The 16875-nt window shown below is 44.8% G+C and overlaps 1 protein-coding gene across 1 annotated transcript; it reads left to right on the forward strand.

Moving 5' to 3' along the window:
* Positions 1 to 1808: 1808 nt before the first annotated feature.
* On the forward strand, positions 1809 to 16875 carry T265_14589 (hypothetical protein; the record flags this gene model as incomplete). The annotated part of the gene is made up of 11 exons (XM_009174340.1): positions 1809 to 2104; positions 4999 to 5173; positions 5759 to 5849; positions 7223 to 7594; positions 8287 to 8374; positions 8412 to 8513; positions 9462 to 9670; positions 11526 to 11822; positions 12636 to 12976; positions 13697 to 14305; positions 16390 to 16875. The coding sequence occupies 9 exons, from the start codon at positions 1826 to 1828 to the stop codon at positions 12925 to 12927; spliced, it is 1905 nt and encodes a 634-aa protein (XP_009172604.1).

Here is a 16875-nt window from a genome sequence, read left to right on the forward strand (position 1 = left end):
GTAAGGTCCAGTCTCTTCGTGACGGGATCGTAGTATGATATTTTTAAGCCATGTCGGAAAGCGGAAAAAAGTAGGTACTGTTGTTGTTTCATGTCATTCGTTCGATGAACTTATGTTAACAATGGTTGGTGTATCTTAATCACAGATCAAAGCCCTATCTCAGCCGCTGACCTAACAATCATCACAATTTTAGAGGAACTAGGTATGCATGATTCCGTTAATTGAGCTACCCAAAAACTGATGAACTGAATGCATCGCCTTGCACCCTAAATCGTGTGTTTTTGGGCTTTGGCTAGGGTGTGCAGCCACACATTTTAGATGCCTCTCGTCACTAATAGGTATTATTCTGGGTGTAACATTGACTCGTCGTGGGATATCGGCCTGATAGGGCGTGACCATTAAGCAATAGAACAACGCAGTACTTATAACCCACCCACGATTTTAGTATTCCCGGATTTCGATTACGTATTTGACTCATTTGACTGGTCTGTTCTCCCTGATTTACTCGCCCATTAAGGAATGTTCTAAAAGTTTGTGTAGACTTCCGAACTGATGAGAATATTTATAGAGCTTTAAAAAAACTTACGTACACAGAGGGGTCTTCGTCATGGGTGCCCACTTTCTCCATTCCTATTTAGCTTCGTGATGGGGCAGACCTTAGGAAGGTCTTCAAAACCCTAGTGTTAAGATGCCTGCTGATGAGAACCGTGTTCATCCGGAATATACAGACTTCATTGTTTTCATCTTCTAAGAGAAAGAATGGGGCAGGTATTTTTGGATGAACATTTGGCGTTTCACGTATCTTGGATGTTATGTCAGTTCCGATTGTAATTGATGATGATGATGATGTTCGTTTACTGATCTGTAGGGCTGGGGGCGCGTTCGTCACTCTGAAACAGCAATGACGGCAAAGCGGTGTATCCTTTCATCTCAAGGAGCGTGTGTATCAGGCTACAGTACGGGCTGTTTCGTTGCACGATCGTGAGACGGCCCGCTTATTCAGCAGAACTGAGGTGTATCAGGCTACAGTACGGCTGTTTCGTTGCACGATCGTGAGACGGCCCGCTTATTCAGCAGAACTGAGACTTTCAGGTGGAACACAACTTAGCTTCGGTAGTACTGTGCTAGCATGGTAAAATTTGAGTTGAGCGTGCTGGAAAGTGTTTGGCGTCAGCCATCACTCATATTTCAATCAGTGATGTCTTTCGGACAGATTTCAGAGCTTTGGTTTTTTGGTGAATCGGTTTCATCTTTTTCCACACTGGTAATTACCGAATGCTTTTGAGTTTACTTGCAATGTTTGGAGCCTTAAAGCCGAGGTCCCTAATGGGCTATTATTAAGGGACGTATATTTGTTCGCTTCCAGAAGGGAGCCTTTCGGAAAATAAAAAAAGGCATTTGAGAATTTCGACCATAAAAATGCATACAACTGGTGTGTTTCATCTACTTCAGGATCGTTCGAATGTTGCACATTTCATTTCATTACAATTAATCGCCTTAAACCATTGGCTGATGCCTGTACATGGTACGCAATCTACTGTTGGTTTAGTTTTTGCTGAAAATTCACCCCAGGTCCCTGATGCCCTCATTGACGGTTGTTACTGGCAATTAAGAGACTGGCATGGTTTTGGAACGCACGGTGTTACGACGCAACAGACGGTTCTCCACTCACCAGTGGATGTGCACATCGGCCGAGTATTTTCTCATGGAGTCTGTCATTCTTGGTTCAAAGTAGTACTTTTCGGAATGCAATAAAATTCATTTTAATGGGTTTTATATGACGTAATGACAGTGATTACTGCTTTCACTTCCAGGCAAGGAGTTGATGGGATTCGAGATGAAGCTAGGTTGGGGGAAAAGTGTCCCTATTCCCCTTTACCCTATTTACATCCCGCCTGCTCTTTTGGAGCTCATCAAGCCTCCTCCTCCAAGTGGATTGCCTTTCAATGCGCAGCCAAGAGACTGGTTGAAGTCCCTACGATCAGCTATTAAAGAGCGTGCGAAACTGGTTACCGATGGTGTCGACCCCGAAGCAACCAGACCCCCAGCAGCAGACCGAAAACCTTTTGATATTAACAAAATGTCGGAAAATGAACTTGGAGAGGTGCGTTTTTCCCCCTTTTTGATTGGAGAGTAGTGGTGTTAAATGCTGCACCATAGATTTCTTTTCGGTTCTGTCAGTGATGAAGACAAGCGTTTCAGGATCATTGGAGGGATGCCTCGTTAGTCATTGTCCTTGTTAATCACAATTTAGAGCGCACCTGGATAGATTTAAATGGCTTTTTTGACCGTAGCTAATGTCTGGAAAACCTTGAAGTTTCACAAGCTAAGCTGGTGTACTTGACTCGGAGAGGAGATTACATGCCCATCAAGCCCTTTTAGTAATAAGGCGAATTCATCTTTCAGGAAAAGGAATATAACGTCGTACTGCTGAACTGTTTCCGTCCTGGTGATGCTAGTTTTAGCTCGGCCTTTTGGGATCTGAAAACAGGGCCTCGGCAAAAGTAGTGATTATGTTAATGATGCTTATTTTAATTCGAGGGCGGTGGATCCCTATTTTCAATTTATTCGTGCAATTTTGCACTCATCTGTAAATGTTTTTACTTATCTTGCTGGACAGTATTAAACTTTTTCGCACCTCGTAGGGCTGTTTCAGGGACCAACGGCGATATGATTATGGTATTCGGACGACCACTTTTCCCCGAGTATAGTGCAAGTTTGCGTACAGAGGCGCAGGGACACTTCACACTGATCTTATTTCTCCTGGACACCGGGCTATCATGATCATGGTCATCAATCATCATAATCATTACCAGACCATGCTGCCAGCACTTCGCCATCCCTTTCCGTCGTGCGACGGTTCAATTTTTAATTTTTTGTTTTTCAGTCGTTTCGGGGCTTGGTGCTCTTCTGTCTGGTCGTGTGTATGAATATCACTGAGGACTAGCAATATGGCGATGTCTGTGTAAAAAATATAAGGTGGTCACAATTCCGATTTGAGAGATCATCCGGCTCGGGATTTCATGCTACCTAGCTGCTAAGCGACACCCAGAGGGAGAGAGGGAAAGAAAAAGAAAGAAAGAAAGATTAGTGGCCGCATTGCCGTCAAGTTACCCAAGCGTAGTCGCTAGTGATGGATTAGTCGCGGGTGGACTATAACCACTAACCACCCAGTCAGAAATGCTCACCTTCCACACTCCTGTTGACCGTTGTCCTACGAAAGGTGTCGTAATTCCATAGACTTCGTACTTGTCGGTTTTAAGTCGCATCTATTTCTGCTCCCTGTCTGTTATTAAGATTTCCTCACCCCCACTCACGCTTGTCGTGAGTTTATCGGTTGTGTAGCAATCGTAAACGGGGTAGTGGAGCTTTTCGGGTCCTCCTGACGTCAGTACACATCGAACAGTTCATGGTATTTTGAATTGCCTAAAAGTTTGATTTTTAATCTCGGTTCATTTCTCATTTTCACGTTCTGCTGGACCTTTCAATAATTTCCCACATTTTGCACATTTCTCGCTAATTTTGAAGGTCCTGAAGGACGCAATCGTAAAAGTGGTCATACCTAGTGACAGGTAAGCTCATCCCGAGGAGATTCGCTTATTTTCCGCTTAATTCTCTCCATCTGCAGGTCGATCCTTGCTTTAATTCATCGAATGATTGAGTTTGTCGTGCTAGAAGGACCTCAGTTCGAGGCTGCTATCATGCACCGGGAACAAAACAACCCACAGTTTAAGTATGAGTTTCTTTTCGTTCACGGGGTTTATATATTACCTAGGTTCCTTTTTGATTATCAGTCATCAGAACATACATACTACCGCTGGAAACTTTGGTCCGTTTTGCACGTAAGTGTCAGTATTTTCGTTTTGTGCACTGTGACCACACGGTCTGCTCTTAAGGTTATTTTTATGTCGCGGTCTGGGGAGATACCCTGGTAGGGTGTATCTCCTAATCTCCCATAAGTATCGCTTCCGTGGGTCACTTATTACATCCAAAGGTTTCTGTAGACGATCTGCAGGTAATGCTAGTGAATAATGTATCCATGAGCTTCCTGCCTCAGGCTTATCTATGGGTCATCCGTACGAAATCTCATGATTCATGGGAGAAGCGTATTTAAACATAACCCCCAATGGAAGGCACTTGTCTTCAGCTCCTCGAGGTTGGTCCTAGACGGGGACAACAGAGCACCACATTGTGATAGCATCTCGTGCAAGTGTATTTGCATGTATTGTCATGTTTCAGAAAAGTCAGGTTTACCTGTATGTTACATTGTCCGTTGAAGATGTTGGTAGGGATTCAGGATGTATGCATGGTTGTTTTGTTCACTTAACTGCAATGAAATTTCCGAGCCCAGCGATCAGCATAGAGACTAATCAGCTAAGTAATTGGGTCATATCTCTTTGTCCTGTTGCGTATAGGTCATGTTCCCCTTGTGGTGTTGAATTCCCTAGGTCTTATGTTTTTCCCCGCCCCACAGCAGTCCACGGATATTCTGCTCAGTTCGAACGTTGAATGGGGATGATAAAGCTGTGAAGCGTCACTGTAAGCAGTTTTTTTTAGCTCAGGACGATGGTACAATACCATCTCGTTTCCGGTTAGACAGCATGACATCAGTGTTCAACACCGATGCTTCACGTATTGCAGAGGTGGTCGTGTTCCGGGGGATTGAACTGTCTGTTAGGTACATTCAGTTTCCTGAGCGTTATGGTCGCACTCGATGTGTAGTTTCAGGATGATTCGCTAAACAGAGCGACTATTGGACTATCGACCTCTCGTCGAGATTTCTTTGGTTACTAAAATCTTGCAATTTCTCGGTATTTCGGGGGATTGATCTTCCTTTATCACTACAGAGAATTTATCTGCTTCAAGCCGAGTAGGAGGAAAATTATATACTTTTAACGGTACGACAACTTGGGGGACACATGGACGTATAGCCGTCGAAAGTGCTGGGATGCCAGCTGGCTCGTTTGAAAAGGTAGATGTGGAAAGCTACAAATCTAGATTCGTGCATCCCGTCACGAGCACGTTCCTCAGTCCGGCCACGAAAGTCGAGCTCATTGGATTTTGTGTTGCTTAAATTTGTTCTCTACTATGAGCGATCCTGGATATTCCGGCTACCAACCTCTTCACCCACGTTTGGCCGTCTCGAGCAGCTTCGGGAGGTTCGATATTCACGGTATGTTTTCATCTTCGATCCAGCGCACGACCAAAACGTAATCACGTATCTGTCAAAGTAGAGATATGTCTAACAGTCGGATTCCAACAGCCATTGGTCCGAATACTCTCAAAAAAGCCCTTGACGTGTTTGGTCTTTTTCAGCTTTATTGGCCCTCTTTCGCTCGCACGCGCTGGGTACGAACACTAGCCGTATATTTGCGCTCTTTCATTCGGTTCCTTTCTGGCGAAAACGGACCCATTATGTTACAAACGAAACTGTCTGTTCTTTATTTTCATTCTGCTTTTCTCCTCAAGACTTTATTTCTTCTGAACGTCTTCACCCATTCGTTAATCGCCCACGGAACCGCTGAAGTCTTATTAATCCGTTCGCGTCTTATTAGTTTGTAAATCATGCCATACTGGTCCTAAGCGGACAATGCATGAATTTATGTTTTCATGTGCTTACTTCGATAAAATCGACGCGCATACCCTGTACTCTGTACATTACCGAAGGGAGAAAGTGTTAACAATTGGCGGACCGACGAGTTTCGAATGTTTGAAAACGGTCCACTATGGCGACCCCCACCTATGAACCTGTTCTCAGGTGGTATGCCCGAAGATCTCGTTGAAGAAGACGATTATCCGTATGCACCCGGCTATGTGCCGCCACTTCAAGCCAGACGTCACGATGCTGAGTGAGTAGAGCTTAACCGTTTCTCGCTCTCGCGACCTCTATACACTAAATCAGTAATTCTGTTGAATTTTTTATGTATCTTTCCAGTTTAGTGCTGCTTCTACTAAACGCTTTTCATTTCAACACTGTAATTTTTTCGAGCTCACGTTTACTGTGTGAGGGAAACTACGCCCTCACTGCGTAGCTGCAATCCGTCTGAACTCTTACCGTCGTTGAAAGAAACCGGCAGCCATAAACATTGTGCTTTGGTATACGGATTATAGCTGCCTGACTGAACTAACTGTTATCGATTATGAGCTCGAGGTGACTCAGTCGTAAGGCCATGGTTCGATCTCAACCTCAGCACCTCGACTGCTTCTGTGTAGGCTTGGGCTATCTGGCGGTACCTAGGTCATCATGTTTCCTTCGAGTGGCACGACTGCTAGGCACTGGAAGGATGCTACAGCCGCACGATCATTAATACTTTCATAAAATTCAGGAAACGGAACCATCTTATACGAAGCCAGTTGAGTTAATGTGTAACCCAGCTGATGATTTCTCTACATTTATTGGTTACTTAGAATCTTCCTGTATACTTAAGACCAGTTATACTAAACCTTCCAGCTACAACTCCAATATTGCGCCAGTTCATTTTTAGATGAATTCCCTTTTTTATATCCGTCTCGCCAAGGTGTATTGGCGAACTTATTGATCCAGGTTTCTTGGCACCACTATCAGTTCACCATAGAACCACTGCGGTTTTGTAAGAATTGAAGTCATCGCTTCTGTCTTCCAGTAAATTTAAATTCGAGTACTTACTTTTCATCTAGTGGATTCGTTGTGTTCTGTGGTTGAAGCGAGTGCACATGTGAACGGTCAGGTATCGATTCTTAAATGAATTGTGTCAGTATACTCAAGGAGGATAAAGGCCTTAGATGCTAAGCAGAAAAAGTCTTGAGCTGGGTCGATTTTCAGCACAGCTTTTCCGGGTGGTAATGGTATCGTGAAAAACGACTAGCTACAGAAAACTAGCTAAACTTTAATCAGGGGGTTCAGTGCCATCATTTTCTTTTCGGCCGACAGGTGAGCATATAGGTTCGTGGTAAGTGTGTAGTCGCTGGCTCTGAATTTTACGGCGCAACATCTTGTGAGATTACATAACCGATTCGGTCTTTGACGACCAGCAATTGAACTGTCAAGGATCTCTAAGGATGCCAAGGAATTCGGGTTTTATCCGCTAGGTTAGTCAGCCGCTTTGCTAAATAATCACGCAGTCCACCCCGCATGGTTTTTCGTCTGTTAACTATATGTTCCACGACCACATGGCTCCGTAATAACCTAATAACGCTCCGCGGGCGATGCGGTGGGTTTCGTTCCTTCTGGTATCTTTGCTAGGCTTGACGAAGCTATGGCGCTTTCGAGACAGTGCGGTTTAACGGAAGCTCAACGAGGTCGGTTCACACAGATGTTGGTGGACTTGGAGCCGTCTCGCGCGAACGTCGGTGACGTGATGGTGTGGTGCTTGGAGCATGCGGATGCTGCATCAGATATCACAGATTGTGTGGTGGACGCGCTCTCATTCACCTCTTCGTTGGACCAATCGGAAGCCGCCTCATCACCGAAAAATGTCGTGTCTGGTATGCCTGATGAAAGCAAGACGAAGCCTCCTGTCTCTGTTTCAAAGGCTGTAGCTCGATTGTTCCTCATTTCTGATATTCTTCACAATTCCTCCGCGAAAGTACCGAATGCCTCTTACTTTCGCAAATGGTGAGTCCGATCTTCTCACACGCTTGTGTTTCTCGTGATTCGTTGGACAGACTGGGCTGCATCATTTAGAATAGTCGTGCAGTCGACGTAAGCCCATATATTCTATTTGACAATCCACCCAGCCCCCATGGCTACGAAACTTATTGCTTATTGCAGGCAGTAGTGTCGGAGGTCTTTAGAAGGTTTTAGATTTCGATGCGGCCTAACTTGGTAGTGAGAGAATGTTTGGTTTTAAATCCCACCTTCCATCGAACCGCCTTGGTGACACTGACCTCACTGATTTAGTTGTGTTGTCCAAAATGGCCAACCCTGCAGATGGGCACTGGTTTTCCTATCGCTATAACGTTGGTCTAAGCGTCCAAGTCACCACAGTGATGATCTATCTAATCTTACTCCTGGAACACTAGTTACTGGCTTTACTCTTTATGGTTGCTTCTGGCACCACTATAAATAAGGATAATTCACTCCATCTGAGTAACCACAGACACAATCCTTTGGGGAAACTGTGCAACTAATGGACATCGAAACGTGTTAACGTCGCTGAGGTTTTAAGGGACAGTCCATGTCATGGCCAAATCCTGTCTCCGTATGGGATGCAAAGGATTTCATTTGTATGCATTTCTGTGGAGGATTGCTTTTCACTTAAATTCCCGATTTGGTGACAGTTTTTTTTACCGATTCTTTTCCTACAGCTTTGAGAGGCGACTACCGGACGTGTTCTTAAACTTGCATGCCTTGTACGAAAGTGTGGACGGAAAACTGAAAGCTGAACAGCTTAAGGTAATCCTGATTAAATGCCTACGAATTTCGTTTCCAGCAAAAAGTGATGCTTTGTTTTCACGCCTGGGATGACTGGGCCATTTATCCGAACGACTATCTCATCAGACTGCAGAATATTTTCCTCGGATTGGTGAGCGAAGTAAGTTATACCTCTGCTTATTTTACCCGCCTGTATATCCCTATCTCAAAAATAATTTATCTAGCTCAAACACGTTTACCACTACTCATGCCGAACTTCGATTTCGCTGTGCCCATGTTCTCCGTCCTATGCCTAAGCCAGGATTCAAAGGTATCCGGCAGTTGATCCGCGATTTGTACTGTTCGTTTCGTGTGCATCTTTTGCTCAGTTCTGTTAAGTGCTCTATATTTAACCTTGATTGGTTTGGTAGTGAAGCCAAATTCACCTGAGGGGTTCATTTTTCTGCTCTATTCGTGGTTGGGTTGTTCAACACTGCACTGCGAGATGTAGTTCTAAATACACTAGCCAACAAATGTTCTGGAAGCATTTGTGACAAACGGCAACTCATACTTGGCATAATGCACTGCTCGGTAATTAAGATAGATTGACGATCAATTACTTTTTCCTCCCTGTTTGAGGCTGATAACTGCTCAGCGCAGACTTTGAGCTGCTTGGTAACAAACTGGATGAAGGTATCGAGATAGCACTTATCATCCCAAACTGGAAATCGAGTCTACTAACTCCTGGGAAACCGGCCAACCATTGATTACGGTTTGCTGTATCGGATGAAGCTTTTATTTATGGAGGAGAACACACTGTCTGCAGCCCAACAAGCGACATCCTACGATCCTAGCGATTTGAGCAAGGGTTCCACAGTCCATCTTGGGGCGACTACCCATTTTCCCCTAAAAATAGCCTCGAAAACATTATGCCACAGGAGCCTTGAGACTGATAATGAATGAATAATTGAGATGTAACGAAATCTAGCAAAGTGCATAGTTGCCACTTTACTGTTGCGTTGATTTAGACAGCAGCAAAGACGGCAGCGAAGCATCCGAGTTGAACACTGATGTCATACTATCGATGTTGATGATGATGATTCAGACATCGATTCTTTATTCCGCCCAGATTGACGACGAGTCCGACCTTGCTGGTGTTCCGCTCGAGCTAGAGGGGGCTGCGGTTATTGACGCTTCCAGCAAATCCTTACCGACGCTGGATCCAGATGTTGAAATGCTCCAAGGCCAGCCACTCGTCCAATATGATGGTGATCCGTTAGACGTGGACGGTAGTCCCCTGGACGATACGGACCAGGAAGATAAACCTATTGCGAAAAAGTATGTCTTACAGTGTAGACTGTTTCGAAATCTTGTTAGCAACCAGTATTTCACCTCTGACGTTGATGAGCTTTCCACACTGTTGCACCGGTGATTAACTTAGCGATCCTTGATGATTAGCCTATCTAGCTTCAACGGAAAACTTAATTTTCCACCATCATTCTTCGGAGAAGTAGGAGACAGTTAATTATACCATGATGTGTGTGATGCTTTACATTTGCTTTCTTACTTTCATTGGAATCATTTTTCGTGTTGACTGGATTTTACCCACCTAATAATCTTCGTTTGTTCGATTGTGCATCTGGCATCACATGTTTGTGTCACTTTGAACCCATTCAGTGTATCTACGAATTCCGTCTGGAATTGCACACCGATCCTGAAGATTGAACTTCAGAGGGTGAAGTTATTATTATCCTCAGAACACCTGGTGTCGCTTGGAATGGATCATATTCCATTATACGGTTTTTGAGTTTTCCCGTGTGTGCTACTTTGGATAGCAGCTATGCCATCTATTCTGTGCGCAGCTGCACGAAGGAACCGCGAAGGTGGAATCATTACTGGATTTTCCAAGGTTGTGCCTTCTTGGTCACTTGCCTCGTATTTCAGTTGACCGACTCATTCGAAGAGTCCTTTTCGTACAACCATAAAAAAGGTCGAAACGAACCAGGGGAGGTCAAACAATGGCTTGGTAACAAAGTGTGAAACTCCGCTGCGCTGGTCATTGCCGTCTTTCTGGACGGGACATATTAATGGTTAGGGGCATGGCCCACTCGCACGCTCATGTATCCAAGCTAAACGATTTTTCATGGGAATTACACACTGAACCTGCTCGCCTTATTAACACTATCGGTCATTCTAAACAAGATAGATCTGCGTCCGGTTTGACACCAACCAGAGATCTAGTTGCTTCCCGGAGGTGACGTCATCTCTGACTCGGGTTTGGACTGCAAATCTTCCCCCGAAGCCTGTCTTCGGGTGTGCGTGCACCTGACTAGTTCGAATCACTGTGATTGGTGTTGCTGGATATTCACGACTCTTTTAGGTATGCTATGGGATGATTATCAGATGGCTTTATTGGAAATTCGGTTGGCCCATCCTGTTTTACTTGTAATACGTAACACCATTAGTTTTCGTCGTTGTAGTTTTTGCATCCTCGTTCGGTCAAGATCAGCTCTTACAAAAGAACAGCAGTGTTTCGAAGAAGGCAAAGTATTACGCTACCCCGATGGGGGAATGCGCGAACGCATAATGTCAGAGAAATCGAACTGGTGGGGGACTATTTTGCCTTATTTCCTGTTTCAAACATCGGGATAATCTCCCAAATTGAGGATCGATGTCCAAACTGACGTGCTTGAGTGGCTTAGAAGGAAGTTGTTACGTTTATACTGATTGGGATGCGCCCGCACCTGACCAGTTAAACAACTGGGCCTTAATGACAGGACGTGGAACATACGTTAACACGTTTAGTTTATTCCAAAGCAGCTCACATTGAAATGTAGAGGCTATTCCGGTTCAACCTGAACCTGAACATTTTACTGAGGGGTGTCGGTCTCCAAGGATAAAAGACTTCTGACCTTAGTACGCCATCACTACTCGTAAACGTTATCTTTGCTTGTTTGGTGCTCTGATTGCAAGCGTTTCTTTAGCAACATACAGGTAAGTAGAGTGAATACTTTTATGATGGATTGCGAAGCGCAAAAGATAAGTACGAAGGATTAGGATCCACCTGGTTATCCACCCACGGATGTCCAAGGTAGCAGAAAGTATAAGATATGCGACCAACTGGAGTCGAGCAGCACGGTTATTTCTAGGATCATATCATCTTGAAGTTTTTCATACTACTGGTTCTTGACAGGCCTAAAGAAAGCGTCATTAATGAACCAAAAGTTGTATCTCCCGGGACGGATTCTTCCTCCACTCGACTATTTGTTCCGAGTAAATGGGAAACTGTTGATCCTGCAACTGTGGAATCCCAAGCGGTCACAACAACTAGTCGCTGGGAGCTTCTAACTGATGACGCACCGACACAACTCACGGAACCCAATAATCACGTTCGCGGTGTTCGGGAATCTGGTATGGAGCGTTCGGTCAAGCTTGGTCGATGGGACGATCTATCGCAGAACTCCACAAATGATGACGAGCTGGATGGCCAGTAAGTTGACGTCTCGTTTCCATCTTCATTACACAATGATTTAACTGCTTTCCATTTCAAGTTTAGTCGTGATTACGCCTTTTGTTTATTTCCTCCGTACCGCCTAGTCTTCCCTTGTACGGTTCTCCCCTCCCCCCGTCAATAAGAATTTTGGTGATGCGGCATTATTTCCATTGCAGTCGTCTTTCGTATGAGCTCCCTTCGGAACTACGTTGCTTAGTGCACTCTACACCATGAGGGGCTTTTTCTTCGCTGTCGACTCAGTTTTACTAGTTGACTGGCACATTCTGTCACCCTGATAAACTCTTCTCAGCTGGAGTTGGTTGGACCGATAGTTGAGATAATCGTTCACGCGCCACACCGTTCTTTGGAATGTGTTATGGTAAAAGTGTTAGGTTTTAAACCAACAACCAGTTAGCACACGATGTTTATCATATTACGAATGGCTGCAACTGTTTTGTAGTTTCTTGTTCGAGTTTATCAAGTCCGCACGGGAGTTTCTTGTTTAGATTGATAAACACACGCTGAACTAGTATTTCATGGCGTGCGTGACTTATATGTCTGAATCACTCTCCTGCGTTGTGTAGCTTCTGATACGTCCTTATTAGTTACCTTCGTTAGACAGAACGCTCGTCAAGATAACATTTTGTTATCTCCTAGTGTTCTCTTACGTGAAGCCGAGAATGGGGTACTCGTTCACTGTTTTTCCCCCAAAAGATGTGCATGAATCTTCCGGTTGAATATCTCCCCTATGCTTTCACCATGCATTCTAATGTGGTTCCAACTCGGGAGTCAATCTTTTCTTGGTTTAAGACCACTTACAGGTATCGGTGCCTTGGTGGCTTATGATGATGAAGATGCTCTGAGTCCTGTGAGTAGTGGATCCGCAGACTCCCCAGCCCTGTCTGCAATACCGTTACCTCCTTCAGCAAGCACAAACACAGTATCCAAGTCAACGTCAAGCTCCGGTGTGACCACATCAACGGCATTGTCCGAGGAGCGTCGTCCAATGCTGCGGGAGCTAGANAACGGCATTGTCCGAGGAGCGTCGTGCAATGCTGCGGGAGATAGAATCGAAAGTTCTCAAGTATCAAGACGAACTTGAGGCCACTCGTAAGGGCGATAAATCCATCACAGAAGAGGCGATTACCAAGGCGAGTGCTTTTTCTCAAATCGATAACATTTCATCAAATTCTCTCAGTAATACTAAAGTCATTCAAATGATTTCTTGCCCACTAGGAAGCCCAAGTTAGAACAGGCATCTGAGTGAAGGAATTCTTTTCAATATATGATTAAACCCAGGTATGTTTGTGCGTTTGAAAGAAAAACATCCATGGACATATAACTAGTCGGCCGTAACAAAAAGTTAACCAGTTAACCCAAGCAGGACTAGATCTCTGGTAGCATTCGGGTTAGACTTTTCTTACAGATCTCTTAGAATGGTCAATCGCACTTGTCCTGTCCGTTGGCACGTGGTGTCTGTGCCGCTGCAGTATCTGGACGGAATGCTTGTAGGAGCAAAGTTCTGGCTTATGGGTGCGGATGACGGCAGCTTCAGCAGTGTTCAAAGTTTCATGTTTTTGCCATTTTCGTTAGTTTCAGACAGACCGCTTAGATGATTTAAAGGTTTGTAAGAATATTCACGCTGGACACCATTATCTACTAGGCCTTCCGCCAGCCAAGATGGCATATCTTCAAGCATTCCTTTAGCTAACGTTTTCATCTGGCCGACAGTGAACCCCTCGGGAAGAAGCACTGAAGTGACGAGGGGGTCGGTTACTAAGTTAATATAAGTCATGGAATACCGTCGTGATTTTTTATTTATACTTGGTCAGCAGACCTTGAAGACGTTTTTTGTTCATTGTACTTCGCAGCAAATCCAACGCTATCGAGAACGTCTTCTCGAGCGGTTGCAGGAAGATGATCAACTGTCCTGTGTGCCTAAGTCAAAGAACTTATCGGATTCAAAGTTGAAACCCTCGAATGCTAGAGAGAGGTCTAATGTGGGTTCTTCCATGCAATCATTGTCTTCGAAGCATCCTCGGAGGGATCATTCCATCTCACCCCCTGCATCTCGAGACTCGCGTGATCGGTCACCTCCGCGTTCTTTCCGTGAAAATGATCGTCCCCGTCGACGTCCACCTTCTCCCACCAGTCCGGACGCCAGTTCGGAAAATGAGGCTTACGATAGCTCTCCTCTCCGAAGTCTTCGCAATCCTTCAGTTCCATCTACGGATTCACCCTATAGACGTGATGCCGATGACGTCACGAGACGGCCACGATTAAGTGCTTCGGACGATGCTGAGCGGCAGCGGAATTCCCATGGCAGTTCTCAGAGAAGACTTCCCATACCATCCGAGGAGTTGGAGGAAGGTGAAGCTAGTGACGATGAAGATTTCGGTTCTACTTTGGCACAGCGCATGCCGTCGAGACGTAAACATCATGGACGAGATGATACTCACGGTTCCACAAGTCCAAAGACAGTATGTTTCTCAATTTCATGTGGCATGATAATCCTAAACCCACCAGTTTTACTTTTACTTATCCGCAATCAATGACGCTAATTAAGTTGACCGTTATTTCATTAACTGTGTCTCTAGGTCCACGATAGAGCATCCCGAAATGGATGACCCATTGCGACCACATTCGCTAGCTTTGCCTAAGTGGGACTGGCAATGCTGACCTCGTCATTCATCCTGCTTGCTTACAATGCAAAGTTCAGCTTTGGACTGTGGTTAGACACTGGGTTTTGTGTTCGGGTTGATGATGAAAGCAAATCTTTCAATTAGCACAAACTCGACGAACGCCATGCAGATAAAAATGGGAGCTGTCAATCAGCGTTCATAAGAGAGCGAGTCCAAATACAAAAGTTTAGAGAATAGGAGAAAGGACTTACAAAACGTTCCAAGATTGTTCGTATTCAAAACCGCTTTATTAGCTTACAACAGCCCATCTCTGTCGATTTTAGATGTCGACAGTTGAAAAGTCGAGTCTGCGGCTGCTTCACTGGTTGTGCGATTTTTATAGTCGGTCGGGAACTAACCGCGAACGCGACGTTGCAGTGAAATACGACTGTTGAGTTACCAGTGGTTTGCCAGCAGTCGTAACAGAGCGCCAAGTGTTATCAGCTATACGAGAGAGAGATTTTGACCGACCCCTTGAGTAGCACCTCTAAAATCAGGGATTCCTCGGCTGAATCGGACATCCTACTAGTTTCTCATAGTTCACTGGTCGGACGGTCTCACATTCCAATGTTCATCATTTCGAACTCCGAGGGAGAGTCAAATAGTCGAACCATGATTCAGGGTTTCGCTTATTTAACCATACCTAGTAGGCTTCGTTTAGCTCTACTTTAGCACCTTTTCGTCTCACAGTTACCAAAAAAACTCAAGAAACGGCAGTGCTGCAAACCTGCACAAAGCCGGACAAGGACATCCATAAACGGTTTATTCCGAACGTCGAACGTATCGGTGACCAGCTGGTATCCTGACCACTACACTCTGAAGCTTTAAGTTATAGGTTTATTGTGAACGCGTCTTGAATATCTACAACTTTTACGTCTGGACTTCACTCCAGACTGTACAAAGTTCCTCACTTGACTACCTAACGTGACGGCCTTTTTGCGTTCAGGGAAAATAAAAATAACCTACCGAGGTTAAGAGTTGGGGAACGCATTTACGGAGGAACCCAATAGCATAATGACCTTCTTGGAGAGCTCGCTTGGTACGGAAACCGAAGGTACTATGTATTAATTAAGGATACTGCATAAAGCTTTCACGAAATATGGAGCAATTTAGTGCATTTACTGAGTGGATTTCGGGCTGCTTCAGGATGATAAGACCCATAGTCTCGACCTGTCATTATGATGACCGATAACGACGTTTTGACCGTATGTTCACCACTCATGCATGCACACATTCGTTCAGAAAGTAGTGTACAACAAAACTAATCTAGTGAAAGTGAATGTAGCTGACAAGTTACTCAGGAGTTTATTTACAATAAACAGCGTAATGCATCTTGGTGTGAACATCTCAGATCCCAAGAACTATCGTTAGAGCGCATCACCCCAACGCACCTTGGGAACCGAGAGTTGGTATTTTCAATTGCTTGAGACTTGTTGTTAGGTGGAATTCCACACCTACACCGATTTATCACTCACGGTTATGCGCTGCTACAGCAAAGTAGCCTATCCCGTACGCGGTTGGCCAAAAGATCGGGCCTCTTTACCGCTCCAGCATCAAGACGAGCTCCGATTAACCGAAAGTTTGGACCCAAGGCCAATCACGATCCAGTATCCGCCGAATGCTGATTGCCAGTGGCGCATTCTGGCTTCATAATTTCCAGAATGTTGTCGCCACATACACTGTATGGGATGCGCTGTATATGTGTTCTTCTACTTGTTCTGGGCGTTAAATACACTCCGTGCCCCTTTGCTGGTAGTTTTGAGGGGGAGGCTAGCTTGGAAGCTTCAGACCGAGAACTAGGCAGAAATATACCGTTATTACCCTCGTCTAAGATAAAAGTTACGACTTTTTGATGATTTGTCTCTGCTTTTCACACTATTCAGACGCGAAAACGTCACCGTTCACGTACACCCAATTCCGTTGTCGACGCACGCCATGCTTACCGGTCAAGAACCCCATCACCAAGTCGAAGACGGTCCGAACTTTCTGCAGGAAGTGCTAATCGACGTAGGAAGAAATGATCATGTTTTTGTAGAAACTAATCCATACAGTTCAGCCTTTGGACTGTCCTATGTACAGAATCCCTACTTGGTCACCAAATTCCGTGTTCCCTTTTATTTCATGCACTTACGCTGCATTTACTTGTTCAGTGGTTTACGGGCGCTCGAAGTCTGATTCCCCGCCAAAGCACTCAAGAGGTTCCCGTAGCAACTAATCTGGTTGTTTGTAAATTCTGGTGGTTATTAATGAGTGAATCGTTTGTCGTTTCGACGATGCTGTAATCATTGAGTGCAAGTACTGAGTTACTTAATAAACTCATCTTTTGAGCATATACTTTTATCCCAAGAATCTGGCCTCTGGGACACCCC

The sequence above is a fragment of the Opisthorchis viverrini genome, assembly GCF_000715545.1.
Source record: "Opisthorchis viverrini unplaced genomic scaffold opera_v5_222, whole genome shotgun sequence".
Taxonomy (NCBI): Eukaryota; Metazoa; Platyhelminthes; class Trematoda; order Opisthorchiida; family Opisthorchiidae; genus Opisthorchis; species Opisthorchis viverrini.